Source organism: Hippichthys cyanospilos, chromosome 15 (genome assembly GCF_059441005.1).
Source record: "Hippichthys cyanospilos isolate Australia breed blue-spotted pipefish chromosome 15, RoL_Hcya_1.0, whole genome shotgun sequence".
Taxonomy (NCBI): domain Eukaryota; kingdom Metazoa; phylum Chordata; class Actinopteri; order Syngnathiformes; family Syngnathidae; genus Hippichthys; species Hippichthys cyanospilos.
Genome location: NC_142383.1, coordinates 11916704 through 11937546, shown reverse-complemented (window position 1 = coordinate 11937546; position 20843 = coordinate 11916704). Strand labels below are relative to the sequence as shown.

Below are 20843 nucleotides of genomic sequence, written 5' to 3'. Positions count from 1 at the left end.
CCGCTTTTACGGCTTTGTCTTACGATCGCTGGATGCCGGAATGCAATCATTCTTTATGTTCCTTCCAACCTGATTTTTTTTAAAATTATTATTTATTTTATTTTTTGCTTTTCGCTCCTCCCGCCGTAATGACTTGATGCTGCAGCTAAGGAATACATCTGTGTAATTTCTTGCATGTCAGCACACCATCTGGTGCACGATCAACATGAAAGACAGAAAAAAAAAGTCCAATGTGATGGACTACTTACAAACTTTTCCTCCATTTGTGTTCAATTTAATCCAAGTTTCCATTACAAATAAATTGGTTTGAATGAATTGGTCCCTAGTTTTTAACGGTATCGGCATTTTATAAAAATATTTGTCAAATGCTGAATCAAAAATAAGATTAAAATGTATGGCAACATTGACACAAGTTAGATAATTTAAATGTAAAAAGAAACTAACTTTGGAATACATTGAGCTATTCTTTTTTTTTTTTTTTTTTAACAAATTCACTTATGGAAGTCTTATTCATGGTATACAGATTGACAGCCAGAGTAATCTATGAACCAGGGAGGAGCTACGTTTAGCCTGGGTTGTTGGTGGAAGTTAAAACCGCTGCCTCATGTGGCTTTGAAGAATTGATGGGGTTAAAAAGAGGAATTTAGTGAAGTTTGACAAAGATCTGGTGCTCCTGTGTTGCTTACTTGCCTTGTAACCCTTAATTCGTCAGTACCTAATGTACTCAGTTACTTTAATCCTATTAGTATCTAATTTAATCAAATACATCAGAACTTCAATCATTAATTCTTCTTAATTCACCGGCCAATTTTTGAACATCCTTTTGCAAAAAAAAAAAGTACCTATACTATAGTACTATAAGTACCTGGTATTGATTATTTGGACTTTTAAAAAAAATTAAAATATGTTTTTTGAGTTGAACGAGTTAAAAAGGGATTTTGTCGTGCAACTACTTTTTTTTTCTGACAGTTATATCTACATTCAGTGAATTATTAATACATTCAATTTCCTGCTCTATAGTTACCTTCACATTAACCCTCTTTTTCATCGCTGCTGCCTGGTGCTATAGAAATGCTATACAAAAAGTAAAAAATTACGTGTGTTACATTCCACTTATTAACTCATTTTCAGGTTTATATTTTTAGACGTATTCATGTTTTTTTTCATATAAATGCAGCGTGTTTTGTCAAGGTTGTGAGGCTCCAGTCTTTTCAATGCATTTTGACATATATTTCCCTACCAACCTTTCAAAGGTGCTATTAGGGACTACTCAACAAGCAGGAGCCCTCCACTTCTTTTTCCCTCCCATACAATTTTAAGGACCTTTTCTAAGCCCGCCCATGTAAAACTTGTTCATGAAAAGCAGGCTCTTCACATCCAAAGAGCTCCATTTTTCCCTCTTGATGGCAGTACGGGGTGGAGCATCAAGAGACGTTGTTAGACGTTCTTGGTTCAGCTGTTTGGCATGGACTTTGGCTTTTTATTTGAGAAAAATGGCGGTGGATGCCCCTCATAAAAGTGTTTTAAGGCCATCCTTAGTGGCGAGTTAGGGCACATCGCCAGGTAGTTTAATGTCAAACAATGTGTTCATTTTACACCAATCTATCCGGAACAGGGCTTGAATGCACGCTTTAAGATTTAATGATGGTCATTGTTCTCAGCCTTGCTGTAGATTTTCTTAAAGAAGTGCGCCGGAAAGCCGTTAAACACGGATGGATTTGTGACCCTAAAAAATAACGACCCTATCTCTCCATGACAATGGCACTTTCAAAACAAAGTCTCCCTTTTAATTGGAGGTGATTTGGAGTCATGTCTTCCAAACTGTCACCATTAGAAAACTTTTATTAATTGCGGAGAACATGTTGTAAAGGGCATTGGATGTGTTTGAATCATATGCTGCTCCCTGTCGTAGAAGCAGAGCAGGTTCGATTCCCGCTCTCTGACCTAAGGAGCCAATCACAGCCGGTTTTAAGCTTGGCTGGTTAAGCCTTTATCTCAACGCTCCTCAATTAGTGGGTTGAATGCAAGGTGATCATTTTTTTTTTAGTTTCAGGCACTCAGCTGCACTTGGTTATTTTTTTCAGTTTGGGACTAAGCTGTAACCCATATAAACGCTGTAAAAAATGAACAGTTGAAAATGTATTTATATTGCTTTTTTCTTTTGTTAATGTTAGACAGAATAAAGTTTTTGGTATACTTATACAATTTTTCTCTAAATTAATCAGATTTATAATCAGTGCATCGAGGGTGAAAAGTTTTCTCTTCCATAGAGTGGGCTTGGCAAAATATAGGTTGGAAGCACTGCTTTAAACCAAAGTTTTCAACTTATTTTCAGTCCATGTGAATTGGCGCAATAATAATAAGTGGTGCAAAGCATTTGTGTCATTTGTATTAACTTTGGAACTACATTTTTCGTATTTCATTCAGCAACTCCAGAAGACAGACGTCATGTTTTATTTTTGACCCATATGCAAGAAATTTGCATGTTTGATGACAAGATGTTTCCATATAAAATGCAAAGGAGTCAGGACAACACATTTTAACAAGAAGATGCATCATTTTCCAATTAATTGGCTCTTAAATTGAAAAGAAATGGTATTTTTCCTTTTATTTTTATTTTCCTTTTATGACCTAAAACCTGCAGGTTTATGTCACTATTTTTCTTGCCATCTTCCTTTTAACTCAGTCCAGTCAAAAGCAATAACTTTAGAACCATTTTTAAAATTGTTTTAGAAAATTTACACTGAGCTGATTTTAAAATATTCCTTTTTTCTCTAACTCTATCTCTAGTCATATCAAATCCGAATATTGATAGAAAAAAAACATCCATAACACTAACACACACACGTCATCTTGGACAAAATGATACGCATCAATGCAACATGTTTGTCAATCTTACCCTCTCACGACAGGTGACAGAGACACGCACGGGCCCGTTGGGATGCAGCAGCTACGACAATCTGGACTCGGTTAGCTCCGTCCTGCTGCAGAGCCCCGAGAGCAAGCTACATCTTCAAGGTAAACAAAAAGCCGGCATGTCACACACACACACACACACACACACACACACACACACACACACCTGGGCGAACTCCATTTTGTCTTTTCAAAATGGAAGTACGGTGACGCCTTGTACATAAGCCTTTAGCAGTGAACATCTTAAAGGTAATTGCGGTATTGCCGCGCTATTTCACAATCCACTTGTAAGGACCTACTACTTTTTTTTTTTTTTGATTGGGGGGGTGGAATATCATACTCTTTGCCCAAGGCAAAGTGATGGAGCAGGGCAAATGGCTTGAAAGATAATTTCAGCCTTCTTCTCTACCGCTGTAGTTGGAAAGTTTGAAGTGTCACTCAAAAGGAAGTAAATTGCTTCTAGGGAAAATAGAACGCAGATCGTAATTTACTTTTTAACAGGTATGGTAATCAAAAATAGATGTGGTGGAAATTCACGCATAGTTAATAAGATCATTAAGCACCTGTCTATAATAATTGATTTCACTGTTGCTTTTATTAATGGCGGAATGGAGCCACAGTATGTGAAGCTGACATTACCTAGCAGGCTAACTATATTACACAACCAAGAGTGGTTTATTTTATTAATGGATTGAACAACAACTAATCAATTACCAAATTAATCAACAACTCTTGTATTACTCACCCAATCGTTGTCAATCCATTGTTTAACTTAAAATGTACGTGATTGTTCAGATTTCAATAGTCTTTCTAATCTTTTGTTTATATGTGAATTTTACCTCCTTGAGAACTAAACCATTGACTGAATTCGTTTCAAAAAGGTTGGTGATTACAACCGCTTTTAGTTAATATTGCTGTTTTTGTCACGTACAATATCATATAAACAATAATAATTGGATAATGAACTCTAAATGAGCAAAAATATTTTAACTAATGCGCTTAACTCTTTCAGTGGCAAGCGGTATTTAAAAGGCAACCCCAAGAGTGCCAACCGATTTCAAGCATTTTGCCGCATCTTTCGAGGCAGACGGAATATTTATTTCAGTGTATGACTATGTAGTCTTGCCATATGAAAGATTAGATTGTAATCTTTACGTTGAAAAAGAAAGTAAAATTCTAACTTATTCCGTTCTTTAGTAATCACTGTTTGAAAATAGGTCATTTGAGTAACATCAAGCACATATATACTTTGACAAAAATATTTTCTAATAAAACATAAACAAAAACAGTAAAAAGGTGTTTTTGATGGCAAAAGAACAGTTTGTGTATGTATATAACATGTAGATAACATTACAACAGTGCTTGATTGGCATATGTCATATTTTCCGGACTATATATTTACGCAAAAAGATACATGGTACATGGAAGTTTAGAATTTTTTAATTTTGTTATTTAATTTTTTGGAAATCGTCTGCCAACAGCAACATTCTCTCTTTAATAGACTGAACATGCCTGCATGTTGAGTCTCAACATATTTATAGAAAATGGATGGATGGATATTTTCAACACTAACAAAATACTGTTAGTTTAGTAGCAGTTCAAAATCGAAATTAATTCCTCAATAGCATCTTTTTTATATCTCCCTTTGTTTGCTAGTTTATTTTAGTGAACAAAGAAACACATTGCTCATAATTCACATATACAATCATAAAAACATAATTTAAAATCATATATACTGTGTACTGTATATAAAGTTTACGTCACAAATTTACCCCAAATTTTATACATTTTCTAATTCAATTTAGACATATATTTTTTTTAATAATATATTCTTTTTTGAGCACAGCCTTTACTTGTTCTATTTCATAGTTGTTCCATAAATTGAAACCTTGAACAGATACACACTTTTTCTTGCTGGTGGCTAGCAAAAAAAAACAAAAAAACTGATAAAAACAAAACAGATAAATCACACTGGACTATAAGCCGCAGGGCTCAAATCATGAGGAAAAAGTCGCGACTTATAGTCCAAAAAATACGGTAAGTAATAGGAGCACTAGCCAAAAGTGTCACCTATCCATTAAAAATAAAAGCATTTTACGTGACAAATTCTCATCCATGGCACTGAAAAAATTAATATCCGATTCACTCAAATCAAAGAATCAACAGAGTAATTGATTCTAAAAATATTTATAGGGACAGCCCTGATACAAACCTTTGAGAAAATGTCTTCCGAAAAAAAAACCCAAAAAACACTAATTTCACAGCTGTGCAGCACAGTAGCGCCGCAACTGTGGTATTTATTTTAACAACATGTCGAAATAATTACACTCCAACAGTTTTGTTCTTTGAAGATCTTAAACAATGTGACACGTAATTGCGAGGGCCGACAAATGCAATTTGAAGTTAAGGACGGAGCGCCGTGTAATCTGCGGTCAAGTATTTGAACAGTGTGATTGCTTCTTTTGATTTAACCCAGTTTACCGAGATGATTACGAGCAGCCCAAGATTCTCAAAAGGCGCGTATTTTTCATTCTGACGCCCACGGCTGTCCCTTCTTAGTTTCACGGAAAGATCGTTATTTGTCCTCTAAAAATCTGAGAAGTGGTCTTGTCAAAAGAGCAATTGAAATCCTTGCTCGCCTGATGGAATCCAAAGCTTTGCGCTCGAGTAGGAGCCTCGCGCTATGTAGGAATATTTCGCCGAGATGTTGATGACAGATTTGATTACGCAATGTATCATGGTTCAAAAATGTCGAGTGGGAATACTCATTTCCAAATGAGACGTGAGTTTAATGCCGGGACAAAGTTCTGGCAAAGCCTGACGTAGTATGGCTACGGACAAATAAAACGGGACAACGTTGTTGTTTTTTTTTATCTTTTATCTTTTTTTTTTTTTTTTTTTTACCTTCTGATGGTTGTAGGTTGAGCAATCTTGTTTTGTTTTTTTAACTCAATAGCTTCGGGAAACCCATTTTGAGAAAAACGCAAAACTAACGTTCCCTACGTAACATTTACTTTCAGTTTCTCATGTTTTCACCAAAGGTGTGATTGTGAGTGTGAATGTTTATTTCTCCTTTTGTCCTGTGATTGGCTGGCAACCAGTGCAGGGTTTCCCCCGCTTACTGTCCGAAGGCAGCTGGGATAGGCACCAGTAAGCCACTAAGCCTAGTGAGCATAAACAGCTTTTGAAAATGGATGGATGTTCCATTTAATTTGCTGTTAATTTGAAAAGAAAACTACACAGTTCCTTTCAAGTACCTCCAGCTGAGGACCACTGACCTAAAAAATGTGTTTTTAGGTACGCAACTACCTTCTGTTTCCAAATGGGATTGTTCCAAAATGGCCAACTTAGTTTGGTTTCATTCATTGTTAGTTTTGTTGTTGAGGTTGCTAATTTTTTCACTTTACAACTGAGTGAGTTTTTTGGGGAGGATAGTTTGGGACCCATTTGACTGGCTCCCATAGCTGGTAAATAATTTATCAGAACAATGATACTTACATTGCAGGTGTTCAGGCCTAAGGAAGTCATTGGCATTATTAAGTTTAACCAAAGTATTTAATTGTGGTTCTTGTTTCTACCATCCAACATTTTGGTTTATTTTTTTATTGTCCACTATTGTACCCTGCAGTGGAATGTGAATGTTCACTTTGTTTGTGTTTCTGTATCGGGAATCTCATTGAATTTGACAAGACTATTGAGCTTTCAGCTGAAATGTTTTTTTTCTGTCTTTTTTTTTTCTTAAGGAGTGAAATTTCGCTTTAGGCCTTCTTAATTAGAAGTGGATGGTTTAATTTTATCAACAAGCATGGCAATGGTTTTCAAAGCGATGGCACTTTGCACAGCTCATAAAGAGAGGCCCATTCCCAGCGGAGCACTTTGAAGGTATGCACCGCTGAAATAATGACATCCACTTATTTAATTCGCCCATTTTGTCATAAGCGCCAGTGTTCGTGTAGCTATTAGTCCTCTTTTATCCTGACTATATATATTGTTTGCGTGTCATTCTAAGCCGGCCACATGCGCCCCTCAGCAATTTCTTCTCTCGGGAACATAAAATCTGCAAAGCTTAATCCTTTTCATTTACTCAGTTCACATGACTTTTGTTTGAGTTGGTCTGAACGAAACACATGTTGATCCGCCGAAAGCTTTTGAACAGCATTTTTAACCGTGCCTTTAGATCTGTGTTGTTATTCTGACCTCACTGGGAGGTCACTGACAATTTCCTGACCTCTTTTCACCAACCATTTGCTGGATGAATTTGTTTAATAACGGCTGTGTCATTTATGATGGGGTGATTCAACCCGCAAGGTTAGACAGATTCTTTATTTTGTATTCTACCCAGAAAGCCACAATAGATTGGAATCCAACAGGATTATAATGGTCCAGAATGACATTCTGTTAAGAAGGAACGCGCTTTATTTTAAGCCCATGTCTGAAGAGTGGAAAGGAGCAGTGCTTTCGCTTTGCGATCACCGAACTCTAGTGCCACTCTTTCTGCATTTTGACTTTTTCGAAACCATAAATATTGATCATCAAGGTAAGGTTTCTTCATTTTCAAGAGTCGGATGGAAAAAGTGGTGTTGGAATGAAAGAAGCTTCTCCATGAGAGAAAGTGTTTGAATAGATTTCCACATTGCCACCAAGTATGTCATTAGGGCTTTGACAAAAATACCAAAAGCGTGCCTGCGCATAATTACCACTTTGAGAAAGAAAGGTTACAAGCCACTACTTGGACAGCGCTCTAAGTGCAATTTGGAAAAGAAGTTGATTTAATCTAACAGGAAGTGACAGATGCTTTATTTCTTTGGCTCGGAAGGAAAAATCCAAGTGGAAGCTTTGGCCATCTGGACTAACTTTTGAACCCCTAAAGCGGTTTCACTGCCTTTTTTTTTTTTACCTTTCTTTGAGGAAAAATGAGTTGCTGGTCTTTATAGTTAATACTCCTCCCTTAGAAAAGCTCTCAAAGGCATCATCTTCTTTTTTTGACAACATAAAGGAAAGTATCCAAGGAAAAACGACTGACACACTGCTGCACTGAGCACCACTGCCAACTTAAATACCTTACAATGCATCTCAATTTCATTTATGCATAATATAGAAATATAATAAATAATCCATCCATCCATTTCCCATACCACTTAAAAGTCCAAACAAAAAAGCTGTCTCAAAATTTAGACATAAATGATAGGCACCGGCGACCCTACTGAGGATAAGCAGCTACTGATAATGGATGGTTGGATAGAGCCGCGCCTACTAGCAGACTGCCAATCACGGCATTATTTGCGTCACGCTGGATTCGGACGAAAAATCAATAGCTGTTCGCTTCCCATTTCATTACCAAATGCCGAATCCAACAGATGTAGTCCAACAAATGAAACATCCAATTGATCTAAATGATATGAGATGATATGGATGACCTCAATGAAGAAGCTAGAATTGTTATGTTACAGTGCATAGTCACACCAACACTATGTAAAAACTACAGCAAAACAGAATAAATCTCATCTTCCTAAACTCTTCTCATTTTCTTGAGTTCATATCCAAAAGGTAAGTGAAATGGGGTGGGGCAAGAAATGGTTTCTCTTTCCTAGTCGGGGCTTCGCAAAGAAATAATTGAGAAGCACTGCACTAGGCTAACAAACAACTGTTTTCCCAAAACTCCCTTCTTGCTAGAATGGGGTAGGAGACCAACAGAGCGGTCAAGGCAAGTTTATTTGTAAACAGTAGCCCTGAATCACTACAGTCTCAAAGGGCTTCTTCACAGGTGAATAGAAATCACAAATAGCATCAAACAGAACATCATAAATACACAACAGCATTCCCTGAACAAAGCTTCTGAAGGAGGAAGGAAAAACTAAAAAAAATCCCATCTTGTGGAAAATAAGAAACCTTCAGGAACAACCGCAACTGGGAGGAGCGACCACAACAGATTGCACAAGATGCCAAGCGCGAAAAATAACACACTAGTAAGTAAATGTCCACTAAGAAGATTCTGCATTTCCTTCATTCATTCATTATTTAACAGTTTAATACACATTAGCTGGCTAAAACGCGCACAAACTCTTCCAACCTGATGAGAATATGCAAAGCTGCATTAGAGTCGAATGGGAACATTTTGAGATGTTGTTTTTTCCAGCGGATTGCTCCTGACTCTGAGTTTTGAGTAAGAAAAAACAATCATCTTCATGGAGTCATGCGATTATGTTCAGACCAGCAATTGTAGCCAAAGGTTAGCCATCTTGAGGTCATAGCCTCACACGAACATGGGAGGTGAACATAGGAGACAAAAAAAAAATTCTTCCACTTCTTAATTACCACCGTTGGGCTGCCCCTTAAGTGAGCCCTTTGACCCACAACACCTGCACCGAGGTGAAGGGCAGAACCGTTTTGTGTTCGTGTGAGATTTTTATAATTATGACGATATTTTGTACATAGAACAAGTTAAATAATTTATTCCGTATTGAATTACTTTAAAACTCATGATGTGAACTGGAGAAAAGAGATATGAAAAGACAAGTTCAAATTGAAATGTCAATAGGATTTGAATAAGAAACCCCCATGTTCATACAAGTACATTATTTTTATCTCACCGTTAGGGCTTTTGCAGCAAATAATAAAAGGTGTGAAGTGGTGCTGCATGTTTTGACTCTGAACCACCTCCCCTTAAAAAAAAAAAAAAAAAAAAAAAAAAAGACATGTTTACAATGAGGGGAAAAAAAAGAAGAAATAGGGCTAGTTTAGAAAAAATAATGTGAATAGGGAGCAAACTGCAGGTCTCTGGGTTTCAGCGCTAATATAATGTGTTTCGAAAATTTGGACCCGAAAGACACCCGGATCACTTTACTCTCATGTATACACTGTTAGGAGCGGACAGTTATCATTTTGCAGCGTGCATGAATTAAATAAGGCCTCAATAATGAAATTTTGAAACCTTCACAAAACGTATTGCATTAGTTTATATAATAATACATTATCAATAGTTTTCAATGAGCCATTTTGTCGCTTGAAAGTCATTGTTATTTTTTCGTTTGTGTATTAGCTTTATGATTGTAGTCTCATTTCAACAGACAGATTAACTCTCTTTTTTATTTTTAATAAATCACTGCTGCCAAACTTACTATCATTCACCCTGCATGCAAGGTTTAAGTTGCAAATTAAACATGCGTAGGAAAATGACTTCTCCGTCCACCCTGGAGACATTTCAGATGAACATCACATACAAAAGCATTGGAATATTCAAAAGCAAATGTGTTTTTCTCTCACCCTGGTGGTCCCCGCGGTCTTTTGTAAGCAGGCTAGGCTGCGAGCCACTGATAACACAATGCGGATATGACACCCCCTGGATGTGCCTCCTGCTTGCACTTAGATATAGATGAGAATATGCTCTTGGAGTTGAACATAAACGGAGCCGCCTATCAAAGCCAAAGCGCTGTCCTCGTACTTCTCTCTGCAGATTTAAAATAGTTGGCATATTAAAGCAACAGCTTGTGTTTCCCTTTTTCCCGATAAATCATCCAAATTAAGGATGGCGCGGCAAGTGTGTCTTTTTGTTCACAATACATTTCACGCGGCTTTGATCAATCAAGCAGAAGACTTTTATTGGTGTCAACTTAATGTGGCCGCTGAAGAGTTTGTTTCATATTCGGGCTTGTTCGACATTCAGTAACGACATCGTAGGCGGTCATGAGAGCACGGTATTATGCAGGAACTATTTTCAGAACATATTACCGCTTCGTGAGAGGTCACAAGATAGAATCTTCATTTTTCCTGGGCTCTCTGCCTTTCATATATTTTACAATGCACAAAAAATCCTTTATGTTTCAGCTGGCAATTTTGTTTCATGGATTACTCATTATATATATATATATATATATATATATATATATATATATATATATATATATATATATGAGCATCTGAGTCCAGCACGGTTTGGTTAAATGTGATCAGTAGGAACGGCAACTGTTTAAGGTTGTCAGCGCTCAATTGTGCATCTCTCACACAGCTATATGGAGCGCTCAATAGTTGCTAGCTAGTGGCTAATTTATGCTAGATACAGGTGTAACGGAGCCCTATCCGCTGGTAAATACTGACAACAGATGCTGTATGTCAGCATTGATGTTAGCATAATTAAGTGATTTGTTCCCACCCCAAATTAGTGATTGAAGAGGATTTTGGAATGTTGTGTTTATATTGGTCGTAAAAGTTGGAATAGAAAGTGTTGGCAAGCTGCTACGCAGTGATACACTGCCAGGAACAACTTGAAAAGAAGTATACCAAGGTTTTCCTGTCTCAGTTGTTCAGTAGTCACCAATACTGGTAGTTAGTACTTATACCACTAGTACACAAAATGTTACCTAGAAATAAGGACAGACCAAAGGAAGACCTACATTTTCCAATGTAGCATTTTCATTTTAAATAATCATGAAGTTAACTAACGGTAATTTTGTATTTTTCTAATTTGTGATAAAAAAAAAATGCTCAAAGTATGCAGCTGATACTAATATCTACTGTAATGGTGAGTTCCAATACTTTGAAAAACAAAAATGACTGACCTTCTCTCAATTAAGCATTTTCCTGAAAAAGTTCTATAATCACCTTTTTCAATGCCAAGAACGTATTTTTATGTCTTGAGAATCTAGACTTTCGATTCCAGTTATGACACAAATGTTGGCACCAAATGAAGAGACTAATAGCTGTTTTCTATTTCTCCATTTTGTAATTTCTAGTTTGTGATTGTAAAATTGCTCCAAGAGAGTGGACCATCCTAATTTCGGCTGCCACCGTGGGTACTGATACCTTGAAATAAGGCTTGAAAAAAATGCACTTTTTTGAAACCACTTGTCACAAATTGAAAGCCGGGAAGCGGAATTATCAATCCAACTCCTTATCAAGGTTCTCTTTACAGTGTGACAAACACATTTCACAAGCGCCTTTCTAAAATCAAACAAAAATAAAAGAAAACCACCTTCCACCAGGAACAGGTTACATCAAATTGTGACACAAGAGTGAGGTGGCGCTTACACACAAATGACAGGCTGCAGTTGGCAAGAGTGAACCAGGAGGAGAAGATTTATAGCCGTAGCAGCTCGAATGGAAACTTACCCTTGATTGACCACTTCCAATTGAAGGCTGACCCGCGGGTCAGTCGGAGAAGATTTCATCAGGTACCGAAGGTTTTTTTGCCGAGTTTGAGCAGAAACCGTGTGCAGCCATCCATCTTGAAAATGATCCCGTTTTTATCGGCTCTCCGGGCAAAGGGTCGCATGTTTTAATAAAGGAAATCAATACGGCGCTTCGGTTTCATGGAGCACTCCATGAGATGCTTCAGTACCTCTCAAGATTTACTCTATGTGATCATTTGCGGAAGGAATATCACAATCCTTTGCAATTGGTCACGTGAAATGAAAAATTCCAAGAGGGGAAAACGGTTTGCTCATGATTTTCCGCAAAGGATGCTGCTTGCTGGGCGTAAGCTTTCAAATCAATTTCTCAACACGTCCGTCATTAAAGAAGGAAAATTAATTTCTATGTTTGTGTTTGCTGTAATGTTTGCAGCATTCTTCCTGGTAAAAAAGGGAGTGACGGCGACGGAGCGACAGCGCAATGAGTATCTAATTCATCACGCCGCTCACGACTAGCCTACAGGGCCACTTTAATTTATTTTCACTTCACCACTTTGAAAACTGTTGGCTCAGGCTATTGGAACATATTCATAAATCTTACGCGATAGGCTCATGGCTCCACCGAGATAGACTCTTGAGAAAACGCCGAGAAGAGACTGGCGAGAGAAAGCATGTGTCGAGGAAGACAAACTACCTTGCTTTTATTTTGCTTCTAATTTATGACGGTCGTATTGACAGTGATTGGATCCTTCTCGGCTAATGGCTTTCTACCTTTCTAATGCCCCTTTGATTTTGTTCAAGCACTTTTTCAACCCAGGGTAGTAGTGGCTAGCGTGTCTTCTTGACAGTCCAGTGGTTCAAATTTGGTTAGGGTTAGGGATCCGCTTGTTTGGCGATAGCTTTGGATTTACCCTATAACTTTGTCAGTTAAAGTAACTACACCTCAGGTGTCAAACTCAAGGCCCCGGGGCCAGAACCGGCCCACCACATCATTGTATGTGGCCCGCAAAATGCTGATTTATTGTCATATGTATCATGTTAATATACAAAAAAAATGAAATTCTTATTCCGTTCACTTCCCCAAGCAGCAGACTACATTCTATGTTCGAGCAATACATAAATAGCAATGAGAGGAGCAATAGATAGCAATAAAACAACAACAGGAACAATGGTGCTAATACTATAGTGCAAATATCAAATAGTGCAAAATATTACTTATGCATGTAGTAAGAGGCAGATTAGTGTGTGAGATATTTGTTAAGAATCCAGATGGCTTCTGGGTAGAAGCTGTTTTTTTTTCCAGCCTGGCAGTCCTGGTCCTCAGGCTCCTGTTACATCAACCTGATGGCAGCAGTTCAAACAGATTGTTTTGTGGGTTTGTCTTGTCCTTGTTGAGGTTGCGTGTCGTCCGCAGAACCCTGGTGTGGTAAATGTCCTGAAGTGAGGGTAAAGCTGTTCCACAGCTACTCTGTGAGGACTTCAACACACGCCGGAGAGTCGTCCTGTCTTTTGCTGAGCAGTTTCCATACCAGGCTGTGATGGAGGTGGAGAGGAGACTTTGGATTGTACATCTGTAGAAGTTGTTGAGAATATTTGCTGAAATCCCAAATATCTCTAGTACCCACAGAAGGTACTAGAGATATTTGGGATTTCAGCAGAAAGTACATTCTTTGTTGAGACCTTTTGATGATACGTCGAGTGTTGTGGGACCAAGTGATATCCTCGCTGATGTAGGTGCCGAGGAATTTGAAGGCTTTCACCCTCTCCACCTCAGTCCCATTGATGAATAATGGTGGTTTGTGTATCTCCACCTGCCTCCTTGTGTCGATGAGCAGTTCTTTGGTTTTGTCCGCGTTGAGGTGGAGATTGTTGCTGTGACACCAGACCACAAGATCTGCCACCTTTTTCCTGTATATGCTGTTTCAGCCCCACCAGTTTTAAGTTTACAAACTTACAAGTTCTGAACAGTTTTTGAGGCCTCTGATTTCAAAATTAGATAAATGTGTGACCAACCTCTGACAGAAACTGTTCCCTGTGTTCATTTTGTCATGTTCCGCCTTGGTCATTAGTGTTTTGTTTTTTTTCTGAGCTTTTTTATCTGCCTGGTTCCTCGTTTCTACCAATCAGCTCCCTTTAGACACTTGCCCTGTACAAGCATTCCTCATTGTGTCATCAGTTGTCTCATGTTTTGTGTCATTTTTTTCTGTCAGTCGCTTTTGCTTCATTGGTTCTGTAATTTGCCATCATAACCTTTGTCGTGTCGGTTTCTGGTGTTTTGGTTTCCTTGTGCGCGCGTGTGTGTGTGTGTGTGTGTGTTTCTGGGTGCACTTTGATATTTGATTTTTTTGGACTGTGCTAATTAATATGATTTCACATTTCTTTTTGGCCTTTTTCATTTTCTGAAAATAACTTTTTAGACATCTTCACTTGTTTCTCTGTGCTAGGCTCCTCCTACAAAACCCTCATCCTTGAAACCTTTACATGAGTCATTCTCTAAACCTTTTAACCTGTCTGACATTTCAGTACATTTTGCACAACTTGCTGTTCTCGAACAAGACGCTGAATGGCAAAATTCACAATCCGTGAATGGCTCAATACATTCATTGGCATTTTTGCAGTGTTCTCAATCATGCTGTTCAAATTTTGACATCATGAGACCAAAATGTTTCTTAAAAATTGATTAGATTGTCTCATTTCAACTCATTTCAATTTATTCATCTAGCAGCTAAGTTTTGGATGAAAATATGGCATTTTAAATCCAACGGTTATACACATACAATTTGGTACATGCACCATAAAATTACCCTTTCTGCTGAGTCTTAGAAATAACAGCTATTGGTGATTGAGTTTTTATGTAATATAATATACACAGCTACTAAATTATGGTCCAACCTTAATGCGAGGGAAGTTTATTTTAATGTGACGTTATTTCGGTTTACAATTGCATTATAGATGACTTTCTGTGAAATAATTGCTGAATCGTGGCAAAATTTCACTGCACCCTATTGCATTTTACGCCACAATTTTCATAGAGGATATCATGACTAAAATGATAAATGAGATTACTTTCTCGCCAACGCAGCTGAGGGTTTATAAACAATTAAAATCCCTACCGCTTAACTAAACGCAAATTCCATCTGAGCTTCAATGGAATCATTTTACCTTTGGGTCTCTGGAGAAATTTAAATTCCACTCCGGCTAATATCGCGAACGCTTCTCCAGCGTCAATCGGGAGTCGGGAGACACAAACAAAGGGCACATTAATGTGCGACAGCAAATTACTGTTGCAATCCCAGTTGAAGGGAAGCGAACGACATTTTGACACCAATTGAACTCGAGACTAAGTTCTTGTGAAATATTTTTCACAGTGAAAGAAACTCCACCAAGGCCGTGCACCGAATTGTACTTGTTAATTGAATTATTATATTCATAAAAATGCTAACAGAAATATCTGCACCTTCAACTACAACTGCACCCTTAATTTTATTTGACCATATTCAAATTCCACAGTCCCCGCTTAGTTTCAGCAGCCTGTTTATATTAATGGACTTATTTAATAAACAACAAATGTTATATTTCTATATTTGTGTTGATCGAAATAGAATGTTTTATAATTCATATTCCCCAAAGGAGTTATCTTTTGCCCAGATAACAGCTTTACACATTTTGGTGTTTTCTCAGTCACCTCGATGGTGCTTCGTGACCTGGAAGGACTATCAGTTTACTTTTGTTCATTTTCAAGAGTTGATAGCTTGTATTTTTTGACCTATTAATGTGTTTGAGACCAAACCTTTGACTGGTTTTATATGTTTATTATCTGATACAATGTAAACATTTTATGCAAGCTTTTTACAAGTATTGTAAATTTTTAAAGACCTTTAAGGACCTTGTCCCACTGAGGGGCGGAGGTTGTTCATTAGCGGCGAAGGTACTGGCTCTTTTGAGCTCGTCACGCTACGTTAAACATCGCAATTGGTCTTATAGCGTTCTTAAGACATTCTGAAAATGTCTTAATTGTTCTGAAAGAATTCTTAGTTTTTTCGTGCCGTAAGGAAATTTAGAACACGTTTCCAAGACATTCTGAAAAGTCTTGTTTTTCATGAAAGACAAGACTGTTTCATCATAACACATTTTCGATGCCTTCGTCAACACTTGTTCACATTTCAGTGGGGTAGGGGCTTTATTGTCCTTTTTTGTGAAGTCAATATCTCACTGAGGGGCGAAGGTAGTGGCTCTTTTGATTTTGTCAGGTTTTATTCAAGATCATTTTCCTTAAGTTGTTCTGAAGACATTCTGACAGTCTGAAACAGTTTTACCGTAATTCCCTGTATATAAGATGCACTCTTTTTAATGTTACTGTTTATAGGATACATCAACAGTTTGGCAACAATGTAAAAACCATAGCGAAACTGAATAAATCACATTTTTGTAAATTCTTCATATTTTCTTGTGTTCATATCTGTTAGTTACATATTTGTTGCAGGTTAAGTGTGTTTCAGATTTCCCACATTGTGCGCGGTCAGCGAACGCCTCATCAATGTTACTTTGAATGCGCTTGAAGCAGTTGTGTTTCCTTTTACTTGAGACACAGCTTGAGTTCATTTTGCCCTAAATACCCGAACTTGCGCACCATCCGTGTTCCACCAATTTTATGATTGATATTTATTGTCAATGTATGCAGGCATCATGACCTTCCACATTCATCTCCGTTTTATTAATATTCCTGTGTGTGAACAAGGATGGAATCGGATGTTGGTTCAGCCTGCTCGCTTTTTTTAATTGAAAAATGTCATAACATCAGCTAACAAGAGCTTCTGTAGCTGCAACACACAGTGGCGGCTAACAGCCAACCGACATCCATCGTATAGCTTGTCCCGTTATGGTAGTCAGAAAACGCTATAAAAAGACACATCTGTGCATTACAACTTACTAACGTGGCTGCCAGCTCAATCTTCCTTGAATGGCGTCGAAAAAGATATCTAGTCTTCAAAATTGCAGTTTATAGCATGCAACTGTAATTTTGCCCTTCATTTTTGGAAATAAAAGTGTGTCTTATATTTGTGGTATTTCAGTAATTGTATTTTTGTGTCGCAAGGAAATTTGGGATATGTTCACAATTTCTACTCAGACTGTTTCAGAACGTTTTAAGAAGGTGGTAAGAGCAATCGTGACCTTGAATGAATCCCTACATAAGTGCACATCTTTGTCAGCACTTGGAAATGTTGCCATTTCATTGGGGTAGGGGGCTCGCCCACTTTTGGTTTTTATTGAAAATAGTTGGCCACCTAAAACTAAAAACATGTTTTTTATTTAAATGAATGTAATGCACATGACATAATATTTGCAGCCCGTTTTTTCTCTTGTCCTTTGATCATCAGGCCTGCCAGAAAGGCAAAACGATCTAAATCTATTCATTTAACTGTCATTTACATCACAGTTGATGATTCGGAAACAACTGCGAACGCATCTTTCGAAATGTGCAAAATGATTTGTGCACTGGAGATCATCTGATGTTGACTTGCACCAATAAATGTCTGCAGTCACTGGAAGCATTTGATCTGCCAGCATGATCTTGACATTTTGAGAGCAGTCGTATCTTTAAGAGACGTTCCGGAAACGTCAACGCTTGCCATCGGACAAGATCCCACCCCCATTCTCCGGGGTCCTTGTAAATTGTGTGGTTTCTGCAAGACCTCTGGCGCGGAGATGTATGGACGTGTGTCTTCGTACGTGCTGACATGGGTGTGTGCTCGTAGCTTCATCCGCTCAAGCTGTGCAGGGACACGTGGCGCGACATAAAAATGATCACTTTACATTTTTCGAACAAATTTGTCTTTCGAATACTACAATTGGATTCTTAGAAGTAATTATGGTATAATTTTCTTCGAAATTAACATTATCCACTCATTTGTTTTCCATTCATTGTTTGTATTCATTACAGTGGAAAGAGAATTGGACCATATCGCAGCTTACTTGCCACTCACAGGGCATGGATAAACAAACAGTCATTGACATTCAATGATAGTTTGTATCATGCATAACACAGTGCGCTGCATGGCTGTTCATCTTCGGAGTAAAATATTTGTGGAAAAACGCGATGTTGGGAGGGAATATATATATATATATATATATATATATATATGTATATATATGTATATATGTATATATGTATATATATATATATATATATATATATATATATATGTGTATATATATATATATATATATATATATATATATATATATATATATATATATATGTATATATATATATATATATATATATATATATATATATATACATATGTCAAACCTGGAACCTCACTGCCGTGAGGCAGAATTACAAACCACTGTAACACCACTGTAACACTACGGTGCCAAAATGAAATTACAAGAAAAACTCTCATACTAACACTCAAGTAATTGCAACTGTATTCACTCAATTTATGCCATTATTTTTGTTACCTTGAAACTTGCCTTGCATGAACCCAATTTTTTGTTTCTTAAATTATGATTTTTTTTTTTTTTATGTGGCACTATTTCTTGTTTCGCATAACTCGAGGACTTAGTCCTTGCAATGTGCCTTTAATATGCCTTTTATGGCGCACTGATGTTGTCGTGTTCCTTTCGAGAAAAATGACACAGACCTCTATTGCCAACTGAGACGGCGCTCGGAGGATAAGGACGAGAGGCGGCCTCACTATTTCACGTTTACTGCGCGCTTGTGTGACTCGTGTGTCGGCTGCACAGAGAGCTCATCCAGCACCGCAGACAGACCTGCCCTCCTCCATCTCGCAAATGCTTTAACAGGCAATTTCAGCTAACTCCTAACTATGTCGGAGAGTGCATGCTTGTTGTGTTGGGTGGGCGGGTGTAAACTGGAGTTTTCTGCACATTGTATGGCAAACAAACAACTTACATTTCGTCAAACGGGATTTTCCACTTGCATATTGCAACGCTCCCAACAATAATGTACCTGCATCGTTAAAAGAGACGTCATGCATTTTTTTTTGCATAGTTTAAATCATTTACCAGGTGTCTTAATCAGATGTATTATGCGCTTTTCTCAAAATAGCTCAAGGATTAAAAACTACAGATCAGCAATGATGCCTTGTCTTGCCGGCATGAGACCATTTTAGGGTACAGAATGTGGCACGGGGACACCAAACATAAATACTACTGCCATGGTGTCAACAATTTAACCAAGTAAGCATTTTAGCGCCATTCATGAGAGATTAATGTTCTTCACTATTACAGTATTAAGATGCACATCCAGCAAAACTCACTCCTATTAGGAGGGTGTTGTATCCAAGATTTGTTTTTTTTTTTTTTTTGTACACAATAGTGCTTCTGTGTCATGGTTTTTTCAAGGTTGAAAGTGCTGGGGCTCTGAACCCAGGCTAGCTCTTCATGTTGATGGTAAAATAAAATGGGGCAGTTTAATGTTAATTTGATTCTTACTTAATAGAGAGTCAAGTGTGCAGAAAGGCTTGCTGACAGGGACGGTCTTAAATACTTAACATACAGGTTGAAAAAGAAGTGTCAGAAAACTGATTAATCGTCATCAAAATGTTTGGGACATCTGTATTCATGCACCCTTCAAATTCTAAAATTATAAGAACAATGTCCACAATAGATAGCATTTAATGATTTGTTATCATGAAGTGACATTAAAAGTTCAGGGGCAAAAATTTCCTAGATTGTGTTATAAGTCGTATTTTTAATGTAAATATATTATAATACATACAAATAGGGATGTCCAGATTCTTTCACTTTCAGCTGACCGGAATTGGAGAAAAAAGATTTATGTTAAGAAAAAGTCATTTTTTTACTTTTATGTATGTATTTATTTCTTTTTTTAAGCACTAGAAAATGTCACAGATATTGCCAAAAGAATTTGAAATATCTGCACCGGCAAGATACGCAACAGTTCAACATATCCAGAAACAGCGGCAATAAATACAGCCAAATGAGATCTCTAAGAAGTTGTTGATCACGGTTTGATTCAAAACTTAAATTTTGATTACAGATAACCAGTGTTTCTGAACATACTTGAGTAGGTGCAGTTACTGGATCCACAGCAATGGCTACAGGTATTGGCGTTGTAATAGCTAGAAAGCAGGCTACAACAGAGATACTACACAATTCCCTGCGCGCTACACGTCATACTCAACGGCGAACGCCATTTTTTAATTCAAGGAGGAGCAGAGTGCTAAGACACCGTGAAACAGCCATGAAATATCTATTCTCCTTCTGTTCTGTCGCAGCTCCGTAAATAGCTGAAGACTTAAGAATGGTTGATTTACACCACAGAAGACAGATTCTGAATCGTAGTGAGTAATTAATCCGTTGTTTACTTACTATTTAATCAGTTTGTAATGGCGGTAAGGTTGTTAAAGTGCTTTTTAAGGCCTCAAGAAATACATAGGTAGTGCCTATGGAGAGAAAGATGTCAATGTCTATCAAATCCAGACTGTCGTGGTGATCGTTTTAGTCATTGTTTTGTTTAAAGTTATAAGTAGAGATGTCCACATACATTAGAAGGATGTGTAAGACTGAATCACGCAACGGAGGCTAGCTAAAGTTACAGTACGAGCTCAAAGATACTCTGTTCTCCATTTTAAATGTTTTTGCTTAAAATGGAAGCTGGAAATATTTAGATAGGTGCCCCACACAATTCTTACTCGCCCTGGTTAGGATCACGTGGGTCAATGTTCCCGGTTGACAACACAAATTGCTTGCTGCGAACATTTATGAAAATCTTCGATAATCTACTCAGCATACCTGTGAAGCGTTTGCGTG

General features: G+C 37.6%; 1 protein-coding gene across 2 annotated transcripts in view; it reads left to right on the top strand.

The window, feature by feature from the left end:
* Nucleotides 1–20843, top strand: part of brinp1 (BMP/retinoic acid inducible neural specific 1) — a 126325-nt gene that overhangs the window by 83226 nt on the left and 22256 nt on the right. For both annotated transcript variants that reach the window (XM_088435644.1, XM_088435645.1), the window contains one exon: nt 2913–3018. In XM_088435644.1, the coding sequence (XP_088291770.1) occupies nt 2913–3018 (106 nt within the window). The remainder of the gene's footprint in view (nt 1–2912; nt 3019–20843) is intronic.